Source organism: Pediculus humanus, genomic scaffold, assembly GCF_000006295.1.
Source record: "Pediculus humanus corporis 1103172108256 genomic scaffold, whole genome shotgun sequence".
NCBI lineage: Eukaryota > Metazoa > Arthropoda > Insecta > Psocodea > Pediculidae > Pediculus > Pediculus humanus.
This window is the reverse complement of record NW_002987825.1, coordinates 168,632-185,426: the sequence shown is the minus strand read 5'-3', so window position 1 is coordinate 185,426 and position 16,795 is coordinate 168,632. Positions and strand designations below refer to the sequence as shown.

General features: G+C 36.8%; 2 protein-coding genes across 2 annotated transcripts; one reads left to right on the top strand and one right to left on the bottom strand.

Moving 5' to 3' along the window:
- Nucleotides 1-1,077: 1,077 nt before the first annotated feature.
- Nucleotides 1,078-11,142, bottom strand: Phum_PHUM483780 (highwire, putative; the record flags this gene model as incomplete). Its single annotated transcript, XM_002430421.1, has 24 exons — nt 1,078-1,193; nt 1,269-1,536; nt 1,630-2,106; nt 2,185-2,399; nt 2,515-2,689; nt 2,784-3,008; nt 3,103-3,456; nt 3,551-3,940; nt 4,030-4,214; nt 4,318-4,432; nt 4,513-4,743; nt 4,821-5,280; nt 5,382-5,586; nt 5,662-5,818; nt 5,902-7,204; nt 7,258-7,529; nt 7,621-7,877; nt 7,958-8,161; nt 8,803-9,134; nt 9,174-9,722; nt 9,812-10,017; nt 10,097-10,303; nt 10,402-10,972; nt 11,129-11,142. The coding sequence occupies 24 exons, from the start codon at nt 11,140-11,142 to the stop codon at nt 1,078-1,080; spliced, it is 7,488 nt and encodes a 2,495-aa protein (XP_002430466.1).
- Nucleotides 11,143-11,907: 765 nt separating this feature from the next.
- Phum_PHUM483770 (uncharacterized protein) lies at nt 11,908-12,886 on the top strand (the record flags this gene model as incomplete). Its single annotated transcript, XM_002430420.1, has 3 exons — nt 11,908-12,122; nt 12,360-12,564; nt 12,833-12,886. The coding sequence occupies 3 exons, from the start codon at nt 11,908-11,910 to the stop codon at nt 12,884-12,886; spliced, it is 474 nt and encodes a 157-aa protein (XP_002430465.1).
- Between the last annotated feature and the right edge of the window lie 3,909 nt (nt 12,887-16,795).

Genomic DNA, 16,795 nt, shown 5'->3' with positions numbered 1-16,795 from the left:
ATAATAATAATAATAGTGGTTAAATCCAATTGTTATAAAATGTTAACTAACGACTTACAGTAATGGCGTCTAACACAAAACTGCTCGTCTTGTAATGCGCAGACTAGACTCGTCCGACGACGGCCGGATGCCAGAGAAGGAGAGACGCGCTATAGAACGTTCTATTACAATATCGAAATTATTCTTAATTGAATTTTTATCGCCGTAAGATAACCGTGTGAGTCATGTTTCTTCGTAAAATTTTAAAAAATTTTTTTAATTTCTCATTCGACCGTTAGGCGGCATCACGATCGGATTTTTTGAATAAAATTAAATAAAAAAAAAAAAAAAAAAAAAAAATTTCTTACATATCTTCGTCGTTGGATTATACAGACATATATATATTTTTCTTTTTCTGTCTTCTTTCTTTTTTTCATTCTCTATCTCTCTTTCTTCTTCTTTCTTATTCGAATTCTAAAATGTTTAATTCGTGATTATTATTATTATTAATAAACGCGGATAAAATAAAGTGTGTCAATTGATTAAAAAAAAAAAAAAAATGAAAGTAATTAAATTTTATTTTTGGAATTTTAATATTTTAATTGGACCTTTTAAATTGTTTCCCCCTCTCTCTCTCTCTCTCTCTCTCTCTGTGTGTGTGTGCGTACGTGCGTGAGTGAGTGAGTGCGTGCGTGCGAACAAACATGGATTAAACAAACGTTTTCATTTATTTTATGATAAAATATATTCTCTCTCTCTCTCTCTCTCTCTCAACTTCAACTTCTTCTTCTTATTTTTTCTTTTTCGTTAACGTTTGCCATTAAATGATAATTGTAAAGAATGATTCTTTTCTTCGTAAGAAGACATTACGATTATTAAAGGATTTCCACGACGAAAAAAAATTTGTACTTCACCGAGTATAAATGTAAATGTATAATTTGACGATGATTTGATTCTTTTTATTATTAAAAAATAATTGATTTATTGATTAAATATAATTGTACCTAAAGACAATTACAATATTAAAAAAAAAAGCATAATAAATACAAAAAACAAACAAACAAACAAACAAACAAAAAAAAAAAATTATACGTGTGACTAGAACGTGTGAGCGTTACGACAAACACCGCAGCCTAAAGCAAATTCTTCTCCCGTCGGTGGATGGCTCACGTGGAGAGGACATTCTTCACCGTCCAATTGTTTGGCTTTCGGTCCTGAAACACAACCATTTCGATTTTTTTCGAATGGCCAAAAAAAAAAAAAAGTATAATAATGCCACGTCGTAGTACCTGCGGGACAAGCGGGAAGATCGCTTTTCGGTATGTTTGTCACGCGTTGAAAATCGTCGTGACACGAATTGCAAAAATGAGTCGTGCCGAAGCAGAAAAAAACTGCCACGGAACAACAGTACCGGCATTTGTATTCTAAAAAATCAGTGCCGTGTTTGGGACACATTTGAGCTCTGGCTACGTCGCTGCAACCTCCGCAAACCAATTCTGACGGATCGAAATCTCCATTCATGTCAACGTCGCACCTTGCTTCGCCTCCGTAATAAGCCTTCGGATTGAAAAAAAAAAAAAAAAAAAAAACGTGTGATCCTTTGCCCGATTTGACCAAGTTGTTGTTGTTGTTGTTGTTTCATCTACCCACCTTGTTGCACTTGAAACAAACGTAATAAGCATATCGATCCATTGCGTAAGAAGCTGGATCGTTGAAAAATTTTGCGCTCGGAGTCGTTATGGCGACGGCCCTGTGTAATCCCTCGTATTCCAATCTCATCAATGCTTTCCTTTTGACGTCTTCGTAGAGTTCTTGAATGGGTTTGAGGAGTTCGGCGAGCACGGAATGTTTCATCGGTGATTTGCATATGGGACATTGGGAAAATGAAAATGTTATTCTCGGACCTGCCCATCGTCGAACGAGAGCGTTTCGAGCACAGTGAGCGTGGAAAACGTGTCCGCAGTGAAGTTGAATCGAGGGAGCACACGAGAGAGCTTCCGTGAAACATATCATGCACATGTCGTCTGCATCTTGTTTAAGGCTAGGACTACCCTTGCAATTTTGTAAACACGGCAAACAAACGACTTCCCCGGCCAAACCGTTACAAACGTGACCGCACGGATGAATCTTTAGAAGGAAAAAAAAAATTCAGTATCCTTTTCTTCCAGACAGAGAGAGAGAGAGAGAGAAAAACATTTTAACGACCTTATTACAAATATTTTTAGCGTGTTCTTGGCATTCTTGATCGGCACAAACGTTACCGATAGCGAGAAGACCAGAATTACCAGTTGCACCACAAAATCTGCATACACCTGTACCGGCAGATTTGCTTTTCGAACCCTCTCGAAATTCAACCATGGCTTTGAGTGTGCACGAATCAGCCAATGCCAAAACCCAAAACAATTTCGTTCTACCGCAGCCTGAAAATCGTAATAATAATGATAATAATAATAATAATGATAAAATTGCATTTTTAAAAACGAATGATGCATATTATATAATTTTTATTTTTTTTTATTTTTATACTCGACTCACCTTCGTGAAGGTCAACTTTAATTGCTTCCTCTTCTTCTTTGCAAACCTGTCTTTGATGCATTCTCGTTCTTCTATGGAGATGCAAATACCTGTCGCAGTCGGCGCATAAATTACCGCAAACGCTACATTGAATAATTGCTCCGGTTACGTTATCATCGTGATTAGTGCACGTGGGCTGACAAGAAATAATAATAATAATAATTTTTATGTTAATTATATTATTATTAATAATAATTCTGAAGAACATTTTCTGTTCTGTTTAAGCTTACTTTCGGCGGAGGGGGTTGACCATCTGATCTGCTCCATTGCCCCGAAGATAACCTGTCGACGTGATCTTTATCTAAAACACAAAGCGATGCCAAAGCCAGCCAAAGAGTCGGAGTTTTTAAACACTCGTTCGGACCCCGTTGAGACTCGTTTAATTTCGTGAGATTTATTATATTTTCGGCTATCGCTCCTTTTGTAACGGTCGCCCAAGCTTCCGACAATTTTCCCTGTCGAAAAAAAAAAAAAAAAAAAAACTCGAAATCAAAAAAAAAAAAATTTTTTTTTTGAAATGTCTGGGAAATTCTAATCGACTACACTCACGGCGGACATGTCGTTTAATAGTTGAATAATATCTTCTGCTAATTTTCGCGAAATGCAACCCCTCAACCACCATCTTAAACCCATCGGATCTCTCGGATGAATGGCCGTGGCAAGAGTGACCATCGTGATTCCTTTAACTTCTCTTCCTTTGACTTTAACTTGAACCGTGAGCGATTTGGCAACAACGCTTAGAAAAACATCTAAAATCCCAATTTTATAAACGTCGAAATTTTGCTGTTTACTTCCGGCTGATATTATTGAGAAATCCGACGGCGGAAGTTTATCGACACCCAAAACGTTAGCCAAAGTTTCGGGCGACACTTCCGGCAAAACTCGGCGAAGCAAAGCCGTCACCTAAAATTTACGTTTTCGACGGTTTTATCACGACGGGTGCGTTTTCGTTGGGCCACATCTACTACTACCACCCCTCTCAGTAAAGAGATTTTACCTGTCTTTGAACCCTTGCAGAACCGGTATGAAGCAACGATAACAAATCGGTTAACAATCCGTATTGATGAGATAAGTAAACCCTTCCGACCGAACTACCACTAAGAGCGAGAACCATAGAAAGCATTTCGAAAGCATACGTGTCGGAAGGTTTGGTTTCCGACGGGACCGGTGAACAAAGAAGGCATTCCCATTCTTCTCGAACACGGGAAGTTTCCTTCCGGATCGCGTGCACGATGTGCATGCAAACTTGTTTTTGTAAATGAGTGAGCTTCGATCGGCTAAATAATATTCCGACCATGTGTTCTTTCAAGTCGTTGTTGTCTTCCATACGATCATCTTCCGGTTCGGACTGTTCTTCGCTTTCTCCAATTATTAATTTTCCAAATACCTAAATCAATCAATTAAAAAAAAAAATTTCAAAATTTTTATAAGAATAATTTTGGTCTTCCATTTTGTTCTTCGGATAAACGAAAATACCTGTGACGTAATCAAACGAAACACTTTGAGCGTTTCTAACTCGCACAATTTTTGTTGAATGGTCGTTCCACTCCTTTGAGGAACGATCAAATTTTCACCGGATTCTCCCAGTATCCTTACTTGTCTTATTCTCAACGAATTATCCGGTCCTTTCAACTCCAATTTGATGACCTCGTGCCTACCGTCTGTGAACAAATGAAAAAAAAAAAAAAAAAAACAAAATTATGCATTTCGAGTTTTTAAAAACTGACATAAACATTTTTTTAATTAGGACCTGAACGGACGAACCTGAAATAGAACTGCTTATCCAACCGGTCGATCGACTTTCAACTTCCACTTGTCTTATCTTTTGTAATTTTTCCGCACTTGGCCCCGATAAAAAAGTCACACTCGCGACTTTGTTCTGCATATACAAAAAAACCGTTTTTTTTTTTTATTTTTATTTTTTTCTACTTCCACTTCAATTTTTTGTTTACAACTCACCGCTAAATCTCTGCAATTATCAATGTGTATATAAATGACTTTGGGTTTAGAATCTTGCGGACACGTCAGCGTTATGGTTTTCGTTTTGTTTCTATCTTCGTCTCCGCTTTCCCAAAACGTTTCCGTTGAATTGTCCGTCAGCGACCCGATCATTGCTTGTCGTGACGACACTTTAATTTCAACATCCGGAGTTAAATCTCTTAGCGCTTCGACTAGTGTATTGCTCGGATACTGTAACAAAAATTGCGAGCTTCGTTCGGACACCCATCGAAGAAGAAAAAAAAAAAAATGGAAAAAAATGATTTCACCTGGGAAATTCCAGACTCGTGCAAGCTCATGGTAATTTCGTCCGATTCTTCTTCCGAACGTGATAAAATTTTACTTATGTTATTAAAAACTTGACACCTGTGTAAAAACCCGTGATCGACTTGGGAAAATTTTAAACTCCAACAGCGTACGGCCATGGTTTGCAATGCGCACGACGGCGGTAGTAAAAACATCAAATCCGCAACGGTTTTCAAAAATTGATGAAAAGCTTTCCAGAGGGGAATGGCAGCATCTCCGGCAAATGTTATGTCGCTGAGTGGATGATCGCAGGCTTTTAATATTTCCCCGTCATCTTTTTTTATTTGGTCTTCGATCGATTCAACTTCCAAGGGCGTAGACGATTGGGAAAGTGACGCGACGAACCACCAGAGTAAATCGTGCAAGCAAACAGGTTGAGTCACGTTACGTAGGAGCCAATTAAGAGCTTGAAAAGCGTACAACCTTAAAAATCGAAAATATTTACTCTTTCTTTTTTCTTTTTTTTTTTTTTTTAATTACGAGGGGAAAAAAAATATGGCGGCGATATGAAAGTGAGTATCTACCTGCACGTGGCTTTCCGAATGGAATGTTTCATGGCGAATCTCAAAGCAAAAATGGGATGACGATGTAAAATAAATGACACCGACGGTCTTTTAAGCAAATCTAATGCACCCCTTTCTTCGTTACTTATAATGGCAGACTCGTCTAAACCCGGTATGAGCTTTTGAAGTGTGGCCGAAGGCCGGCACAACAATGACGATCCTCCTTCTTTCGAGAGAGTAAAAAAAAATCCATTGAATCCTCTTCGAAAGCTAAATAAAAAAAAATTCACAATCAACTTACCAGACATGAATTCACCACTGCTACTGTTATTTCTTTTCCTTGTCAGAATAACTCGACCATCGCTGTCTTTTTTAGCCCAAGGTATGACGCTTGTACCCATCGATACAGATCGATGAAATAACCTACCCTTCTGGTTGTCGGAATCGCTTTCATCAAACTAAACGAAAAAAATATTTTAGCTCGTCTTTTTTTTTTTTTTTTTTTTTTAAATTTAATCGACGAGTAATAAGTCTTACGTACCCAAGAATTAGGTTGAAAGTTTCCGTTGCAGCTTGGATCTAGCTCGTGTGGTAATTGTCTTTGTAAAACTTCTTGAAGTTCTTGTTCTTTTAAGTGAGATCCCAACGCTGTCAAGCACTGAAATGAACCGACGGGGGAAAATGGTCCAGGAGGATCGGGAGGACTTTGGTTTTCGCTTATTAGAGAAACTAGCGAAGCCACAGATCCAACTCCCGATCTTTGCTGTTGGTTTGACAAAACTAAAATGGACGTATAAATTGTTATAGAAAAATAATAATAACCTGAATTGTTATAATAATAATAATAATAATAATAATATTCACCCAAATTAGATGAGCAAGCCAAATCGAGTAGGAACATTGCATTTTCTTTCATAATAACGTGACCTTCCGTAGAAGAAACGCTTTGACCGAACACGGGCGAGGTTAGGGGAAGAACGTTTGGCACGGGGGCAATAATAGCTGCCTTCTTCTTTGCGCTGCTTTTCTTTTTGTCCTTACTTATCAAAAGCCCTTCTTTTTTAAGTTTTACATATTTTTCCCGGCAATTATCGCACAGCAAATACCAAGAACTCCCTCCGACGGCTCCCTCCCCGCAATGTCCCGCCCATCCAACGCTATAATTTCCGCTGGAATTGTAACCCTTCCCTCCCGTAGGTCCTCCGCAACCGGGATGATTTTGTCTCATGTGATGCGTGACGGGATGAAGGTAAAGACCGCCGCACAATTCGCAAAACGTTTCTTTTTCGTTTCCGGAATTAATTAAAGGCGCCATTACTTCACAAGCTTCACCTAAAACGTTAAGTCTTCCCAACGGTCTCCAATCTTTCTTTTTCCTACTGCATCTTTTTCCCTCGGGTTTACTTTTACCTAAATCCACGGTTTTTTTTATCAGTAATTTTTCTTTGTTTAACGACGCCGCGTTTCTAGAAAACTTTGATGGTAATAAAGGACTCGGAGGAAGAGTCGGTTGTTCGAAAGCTTTTAAGAAAATCGATGAAAGTTCTTCCCAAACTATAACCAATCCTTTCAATGCCGGAGGTAAAACGGAAACGGTTACGACACCATTATCTTTTTTAACGTCACTCATCTTAATCTTATTTATATTATCGGACGCACACAAATCTTTAGATTTTAAAGGTTCCACTGGCACTTCTTCCCTGATAGAAGCCTCCTGCGGAGATTGCTTTCTTCTAAGTCTGTTAGCGTTGGCGTTGGCGGCTGATCTAGTAAGACTTTCTAAAGCGGCGGGCTGTATGTGAAGGTAAGCACCTAAAGGGAGTAGATTTTTATAACAAGTTTCTCTTAGGAAATAAAATAAAAAAAAATTTTTTTTTTTTTTTTTCACTTGCCTGACGTGCTGACTTCAACCGAATGCCTTTGATATTGTCTTTGCTCTTTAGACAATTCTTGTTTCGTCGTATTTACAGGTGTGGCAATTTTCCGCGTGACGACCAAAGCTCCCTCTTTGGGTAGAGTCGGATGAAATTTTAAAAACGACGCACAAGCCATCGCATCGTGAACGATACCTTCCTGCCATAAAAAAGCGGAAAAAATCGCTCTGAGACTTTCTGCGACCGAAGGACTCATTGCTTCCTTGACGACATTTTTGTCTCCGCTTCCAGATACCTGATACGGAAATTTTTTTTTTTTTTAATGTCAAACTCTCGATTTCTCCGAAGAACAAAAAAAAAAAAAAAGCTACGTCAATCTTAATTACTTGGGGAGCAGGAGACATGGCTCTTTTGGCACTTCTTCCAAACACTCTTTCCTTTCTTAAAAATTTCGGAGAAATCCTTTCTTCTTTCGTTCCGACGGTTCCTATATTAAAATGACTTTTCACCGATCCACCACACGTTTCCTCGGGACTCGTTTGCGTCCCTGCTTGAGTCACGGCTTTAAAATTACTGGACGAATTTAAATTCAATTCTTTTTTCGGACTGTCTCCCACCATGTCCATTTCTCCATCTTTCCGAACTGATGAAACGCAACAAAAAAAATTTTTTAAATTTCCCCTTGGCACAGCTATTTTTTTTCAATCCCACCATAACATTTACCTCCAGTCAAATCGTCCATCGTGTAATCCCTTTTAACGGGACTCGAAGAACTGTGACTGGGACTCGGAGACAAATCTTTCGTCAACGGAGATTGGGATAAGTCTCGAGTCAAACTGCTGACGAGCGCGCTTGTATCGCTTTGTGTAGATCCCCTTCTCTGAGATGCTATGCTGCATTGAGAATCGATCAACGCACCACCGGAAACTGACAATTTTTTCGAACGATTCCAATCAATAAATAAATCGAAAATCCGTTTAAATAAATTAAAATAAAAAATTTTACAGGGTTGCCAAACATTATAAAAACAAGTAAAAGAGCTTACCCAACTCCACCCTATAAAAATTATTATGTGTTTAGGAATATTGACGGGATTTTTAACGTCTTCTCGACCGCGTTTTTTTACAACAGAACATTCTAACAAGAAAATAATAAAAAATAATAAAGAGCATGCACAAGGTAATAAAAAATAAAAAAAAACAAAAATAAGCGCAGATGAGTATGACGATAATAATAATAATAATAATAAAATAAGTAATAAATTCCTACCTAAAGGAGAATAACCCAAGCTCGCGGGAGTCGAAGGCCCTGGTCCCGATGTCGAAGTACGAGGGCTTCTTTTTCTACCGCCGCCTAATTTTATGTTTTTTTTTTTTTTTTTATATATTAAAAAAAAAAAAAAAAAAAAAGAAGCAAAGAAAAGCGAAAATTATTATTCTCCTGTTTAAAATTTTCCGAGTTTAAAAAAAAAGGAAAATTAACATTTAATAAAAGAATAAAGACAGTTTTGGTAAGAATACGATTCGATTAAAAATCCATGCAAAATTAAAATTTAAAGAAAAAATTACTTGGTACTGGAAGAGGGCTGGAACTTTGACTAGTTTTTTCCGTGGCGTCTCCGTGAGGGCTGTTCGTGACGTAAGGGGTCTGAATGTTGGGACTCGAACTTCTCGATGAGAAAACGTGAGTTCTCGGACTGTTGCTTCTTCCAGGATGAAATCCAATCGTTTTCGGACTCGAACTTCTCCTCGGTGAGACTCCAGAGGGGGTTTCTCCATTTCCGTTTATCCTACTTTCTCCGAGAACTTTTGCGACGTCCTTGACGTTTGCACCACCGTCACCGGATTCGAAATGAGAGTCCCTGATGCATTGCCATACATTTTTTTTGTTAAAGAAATTTCTTTTCGGTGTCTTTAACTTCGTGAGTTTAAGCACTTACCTGACTTTCATCGATTTGTCTTCTTCCTTTATCAATTTGTTGACATTTTTCTTATCAATTTTTAATTTCATATCTGGAGAACCGTAGCCGAAAACAAATGGATCACCCGACGCGTGAAACGATTGAGGAGGAGTCGTTCTGGGCGGCGTGAAAGAAAACGATGACATTTCACCCGCGACGAAATTTCCAGACGTGTTCGCCATTGTAAAATCGTAGCCTTTTTTCGGCGAAGAAGTTGCCGTCACGCCACCGATTTCCAAAGGTCCGACTTCCGAATTCGGTTCTCGTTGCAAGTACAATTCGTTGTTCGGACTTTGAGCTAATGACCATGCTTCCGTCACGTGATTAAAACAATATTTCGATGCTATTTCCGGATTGATTTTGACCCACGTTCCCTCGGAATTGATGACTTGATCGAGTACTTCAACTTGGTTTCCGAGAACCATCATTCCGACGGGAGGAGCTTGAAGACTCGGTTTGCTTCTTACGTTATGACAAGCGGCTCCGCATTTAACCACCGTGTATATGCCTGGAAAACCGGCTGAACTTCTGCAAGGAGAATTTGGGGGGGGGGGGAAATTTAATCTTCGTAATGTCGATGGTGCCAATTATTAAATTTTTAAGTCGTTCGCACCTACCTGTCCATTTTACTTCCGTCGTGTAATTTTTTTCCACTTTGATCCAACATTCTTTTGGAATCTTCAACGGGAACAAGTAATGTTTTTCCAAGGTGTTGATTGTACTGCAGACACCATGCTTCATTTATACCGTTGATTGAACCCGAACAATATTGTTTAATGCTTTCGTGATTCAGTCTCAGCCAAACGCCATCGTCATTATGAATCTACATAGAAAATCAACGATAAGTTATAAAAATTATTCAAGGCCCCCCAAATCTTTTCCTTTATTATTCTATTATAGACCTCGTCGATGAAAGCGATCGTTCCGTTCACGTCTACGACTCCAATTTGTTCGCTTTGAAGTGACGGATGAGCTCTAATTCTAAGTCCGGCACTATAACTCGTCACGAATCTTCTTATTTTGCTCGGTTGGTGTGACGTTTTTTTGACAACGCTTTGAGTTGGCGGAGCTACACCTTGCGGGGGTTCTTTGACTTCTGCTTTGTAAATCTAAATCAACACACACAGTCGAAATGAATGATTCGCGAGGGAAACAAATATCAAGGTGAGAATAAGAATAAGAGGAGAAAATCATGAGTCATACGTACTCCTTCCAACGGATACCCATCAATTGTCACAACGATGGAATACCATCCGGTATTAGACGGCGTCCAAGTTGCGCAATACGTTCCATCGTTGTAAGGCCTCACCAACATGTTTTCGCACGTTCTTTTGACCGAAGGACAAAAATACCGTAATTCTTCGAAAGAAAAATTTTCGAAAGCTTTCATCATCGTTATCGAATGATAGCAGATTTTATCTTCGACCGTGACTTCGTACGGAACATCGAGCGGGGGTTGAACGGATGCAGAGTCAACGTCTTCGACTTTTCTCACTTTTCTCCCGGCATCGAAATCGCCATCTTTCTTACCGATGGGCACGGCTTTCACTTCGATTTTAAGATTTGGCACGTGTACTAATTCGCTGTATTGATCCTTCGTCAATATGGTCACGACTATCGGCCAACCGCATCTCATGTCGTCGCGATTGTACAAAACTTCGCATTTGCTCGGATCCGCATAGGGATCGGGTTGAAGCCATCTCGCCAATCTTCCGCCGCTCGTGGACGGTGAGCATTGTATGAAATCCCGGAGGAAAAGTCTTTCGTTCGAATGACAGCTGTAATGACAAATCAAAGTCAAAATAAAAATTTTTGCAAAGAGAGAGAGAGAGAGAAAAGACAACAACAGCAACGACACGAAACTCGATTTAAAAAGGATTATTTCGTAAAAATAATAATGATAATATTTTAATGGACGGAAATAACATGCAAACGTTATTAAATGCATGACGTTTACAAGCTATTGTTACAATAAAAAGTCAGAAAGAGACAAAGATATAGAAGAAGAGAAAGAGGAAGAGAGTGAGAGAGAGATAGATGAAAATGGCTGACGATTCTCAATAAAACGATTTTTTACGAGTTTATGATTCCAAAATTGAAACTTGTATCTTTCTCTCTCTCTCTCTTTTTTTTTTTTATGGTTTTAAAATTCGTATATTTATTCGGTTTAAAAGATTATGTTATCGAATTTGTATACTGGAAAGAATAATAGAAAACAAATACCATGAATAATAATAATAATAATGATGATAATAATATTACTCATCCAGATTACGAATACGTAAACCGCAAAATAAATACAAAAAAGATTTCAATAATAATAATAATAATAATAATAATAAAAGCTAAATTGTTTTTTGAATGAAATCTACCAAACATGGCGTTAGTTACGGAGACCGCCGCATGGTTCGCTCCAATTCAATATTACAACTTCAACAAAAAAAACATGTTTCAATTAAATTAGTTTCAGTTTGGTAAACAGTTGTGCGCGACAAATATACAACAAACGCATAATAAAAAAAAAAAAAGTAAATTGTTTGTTATGTGATTTCGAGTGAGAAGGATCCGAAACAGACAGGAAAACATCAAAATCCTTTTTTGTTTTGTTTTGTTTTTACTGTGAAAGCCTTTATTTCTTTCCTTACCCCGCCGCGTCGGAGAGGAGGGAAATGGAAAAACGTGTAAAAGAATTTTTTTTAACCGCCATGACGAAATGACAGAAGTATTCAAAACAGGATTTAACACGGTCGGACGTTCGAAATGGAAAATGATGGCAGAGAAAAATGTCGGTTACAATTTGATGACAAAAAACGGGATTTGTCTATTTTTCATTCTCACGATCTGTGGTTCCTCTGTGGTTTCGGGTTGGGAAGAAGGTGATGACGCCGTGAATGTTATTTCCGTCGAAAACATGGATGCATTACTCGGGTTGCGCATGGTCACAGAATTAAAATCATTCGAGGGTTTTAAAATAAATAATAATAATAACGAAACGGGTGGTCCTTGGTTTTCGATCGCTACGGACGAACGCGACGATAATTTCAATAATAATAATAATAGTTATAACGAAAATAACAACAACGTCGTCGACGACAACGACGAAAACAACAACAACAATAAAAACGACGATGACCACAACCCTAACAACAACAACAACAATAGTAGTAGCAGCACCAGTTTAAACGAAACCGAACCTGAATCCGAACCCAGATCCAGAAGAATGGCTAATCCGATTCAAAAATTATTTCCAATCGGTTCCAGCAAACCCGAAGAAGACGATTTGTGTTCTACAATAGTTCATTGCGAGTGCCTTAAAACTGCTGGAAAAGATCATCAAATAATTTCTTGTAATTTTCATAACGACGAGAAGGTAGGTCACAATCAATCATTTCTATCTCTCTCTCTCTCTCTCTCTCTCTTTTTCTCTCTTTCTCTCTCCGACATGTAAACATCATCAAACAGCAGAAAAATAATAAAAAAAATTTTCTTCTTTTTAAAACAAAAAAATCCTCCAAACCTTCGTAATTATTATTATTATTATTATTATTATTTTTGACTACTTAAAAACCGGCTTCGAAAATAATACTGGTAGCAATAATAATAATAATAATGTTTAAAAATAAAAATCGATACCGTAGATGAAAGGAATCATACGTAACAACCTTAAAAAAAGAATGCAAGAGGAGGGGTAAAAAAAAATGGCGGTGTCGGTCGTGGTGGTTTTACCCCCCGAAAAAAAAAGGTTTTTTTGAATCCACACCACCCTTGTTTGATTAGTTACATTATTATTATTATTTATTTTTTTTTACATCCCTCAACATTTCGTTTTTTTTTTTTTAACTAACAAACAAAACTTTCAATACTTGAATTACCTTGTTTGTCCCTTCCCCTTCCCTTCCCCTCTCCTCCCCCTGCCTCCAAAAGGAAAAGAATTTTAACGTAATGAAATTTTTCAAATTCAACGGTTTTTTTTTTTTTTTTTTTTTTTTTTTGATCGTTTCCACGAATCGAATCCATTTATTGGCAACCGTTTGTTGTTTGTGTGGGTAAAAAAAAAAAATCCCTCGGGACGTAAACGTAATTATAAAAAATTCAAACAAGTCTACACAGAAACAAAAAAAAAATTCCCTTTCAACGTTTTCCCTCCCTCCTTCCCCCCACCCGCAAACAAAACAAAGTTTCGAGACGTGTCTTTAGAATTAAAAAAAAAAAAAACCTTAAATGATTTCGCAGAAAATAATAAAAATTAATAAAAAAATTTTTTCTCCTTCTCTTTTGATTTTAATTAAGCAACAACATCCGGAAAATTTTGTAATTCGATCCTTTTTTAACATTTCCCACATAATAATAATAATATTAATAATAATAAACAAACAAAATCTAATGAACGAACAAACGAACGAACGATAAACTCTGTGGGAATCTGCCAACCAAGAATATTTTAAATATTTTCAGGTACAATAGCAGACGGAAAAAAAAATTATTATTATTATTCAAGGAAAACACGTTGACTAAATTTTATCATTATCATTATTAATGAATTCGCATAAATATAAATTAAAAAAGAGTGAGAGACAGAGGGAGAGAGGAAGGGAGAAAGAGAAAACATGTGTACATACATATATGCGGGGGGATTCGTTTCTACGATTTTTTTTCTCCATAGCGATCGACAGAGAGAGTGAGAGAGAGCATCGTAACCGGTGGAAAAGTGTTTAAAAAAACAGGACCGTAACCTGGAAAACCGTCAAGCTCGCAAATGTCAAAACATGAAAAGAAAATTTTAAATTCTATGAATGATGACAAATTCAAAAATAATTATGTAAATCACTTCTTATTAAATTGCAAATGAGATTTGTCGTATAAAAAAACGTTAAAATCCGAGACGGTGGGAGGGGAGGGGAAACGAAAAAAAAGGGGGAATTCTTCCCTCCACTCCCGTTTTTTTTTTTTTTTTTTTAACATCCCTCATTAAGTCCCGTAAAATCTTTGAAATCTCACCGATGGAAAAAACATTATCGCGTGTCTTCGGTTAACGTTTTTCTACTTCTCTATTGTACCCCCTCCCCTACCCTCCCCTCTTTCCCACGCATCCGACCAAATGCCGGGAAAAATTCTATCGACGTATTATTATTATCATTATTTTAAAAACTAATGTTTATTATTATTATTCTAGTGATTTCGAACCGATATATTTTCTTTCGGGTCATTTCATAATAAACGAATCATTATTATTATTTTTTTTTTCTTTTTTTCTCGGGCCCGCGACGAGCGACTTTATCCAAACAGACAGAATAAATAATAATAATAATAACAATGATGATGATAATGATGATGAATAAATAAATAAATAAATAACTCAATGTTTTCTTTTTCTTTTTTCTTTTCGAGTTTTATAAATTCGAAAAGAAAAAAAAAGCAGAAAACAAAAAATTTTCCAGATGTGATTCTTTTCAATTATCATCATCATCATCATCATCATCATCATCATTATTATTATTATTATTAAATAATCAAAAACGAGTTTGTGAAACGTCACTTATAGTCCTATTAAACAATTTTTTAAATTGTTTTCGGTTAAAAAAAAAAAACAAAAAAAAAATCTCAACGTTTTCCAGTTTGTTTTTCAAATCCGACCCCCTCTCACTCTCTCTCTCTCTCTCTTCCTCCCTCTAAATACAAATAATAATAATGATAATAATGCAAGACGATAACAACAACGGATTGCAGACTTGAAGGATTCCACTACTAGTATAGATTTTAAAAACATTAAAAATAAATTAATCGGAAACACTAGAGAAACGACGATGATAATGATGATAATGATGATGATGATGATGATTATAGTAAATAAATTCCCCCGAGACGAACGAGTCGTAATTAAACTAAAACGTTTCTCTCTCTCTCTCTTTCTCCCTCCGTCTCTCCTTTTTTTTTTTTTTTTAAATCCGTGAGAACATTTTCCTCCTTCGGTTACGAGAGAAAAAAAAAAATAAAACATGACGACGAGATTAAAAATTCATCAGAAAAACCGCGAATCACGACCGCGCCAAGACTTTGCGCTTTTTTTTTTTTAAAGGCAAAAATTTAAATTTCGATTCGATTCTTCTAACGAAGGTCGACCGGCGGGAAAAATCAAAAAGGAGATGACAAGGAGGAAAAGACAAAGATGAAGGAATAAAAAGTGACAAATCGAAGAAGGAAGACAAAAAGAATGAAAGAAAGAAAGAAGGAAAGGAAGAGGAAGGACTAAAAATTCTTTTAAAATTCTATTCAAATTTTACAACGCGTATGATGATAATAATAATGATAATTAATGACGGTTCCCAATATGAAAAAAGAAAAAAAAAAAAAAAAAAAAAAGGTCGGATTACCTTTTATATATACATATCTAAGACATGTGGAACCTGATTCTACTAACCCTGGGAAAAGAAAAAATAATAATTCGAAATGCGACAAGTTGATTCTTGTCGTGTAAACAACGCACGCACACACACGCACTCACACACACACACAGACGCAGAAACTCGAATATAACTCAAGTGGGTTTTCGAAAAATGGGGAGAAAGAGAAAGAGAGAGAGAGAGAGGGAGGAGTATCAGGTTTTTGTTTTTGAAAATTTCAAACAAACAATCATGTGTTACCCTCAAAGTAGCTGAAATTTTTTCAAAAAAATAATTTTGGGGGTTCGCAACAAAACTTTCTAGGTACTCCTCCATCTTTCCAGTTCTAGGTACCAACCAAAGAACTAAGAAAAGAATCGTAAAAGGGTTTCAAACAATAATCATCGTACCGGGAGACAAAAATATCACATCGCCGTCTCGGGGGGGCCGTGTCGGAGTCGAATTAACAATAAGTAAATAAACAAACAATCACGATTATTTTTCCAACATGGCGTCGTTTAAATTCGTTAAAATTTCCCTTTCGAAAACAATTTTTCCCCCCCTCCTCTCCCCAGTTTTCGATAAATACAGTCGTAAATAACTTTTCATGTTCGAATTGATTCAATATTTGAAACCAATTAATAATTGTCTCATTTTTAATGTTTAATATTGTTTGTAAACAAACGAACAAACATTCAAAGTTCGTTCGTCGTGTCAATAATGACTACCGCCACCGCCACCACCACGACAACGATATACAGAGCACGTCACCAAAATCACAAAGCAGAAGATAAGAAGTAAAAATTTATAAATGACTTAACGACTACTTAATCGTCATTTTTTTTTCTTCTGTTTCACATTTCCCAACCCCCCGCTCCTCCTACTCTTACTCCTCCTCGATTTAAACTTCCGGTAAAAAAAATGAAATCGATCGATTTTGTTTTGACGGCGATATATCGACGATCGAGAATCGTTTGCTTCAAAAAACATCAAATATTCGTCGTACACCGTTGAACGTTTTTTTTTTTTTTTTTTCTCTTTAAATCAAAGTTATCGATTTTCCTCGATTCGAATTTAATACTCTCGCTTTTCATTTTTTCGTGTAACTCATAACCCGTCGTGTCGTGGCATTAAATAACAAAAAAAAAAAAAATAAAAAAAAATTTAAATTACTCACGATCATAGATAACATCGGGGGCCACCGACAGGTCGGTAGGTAGG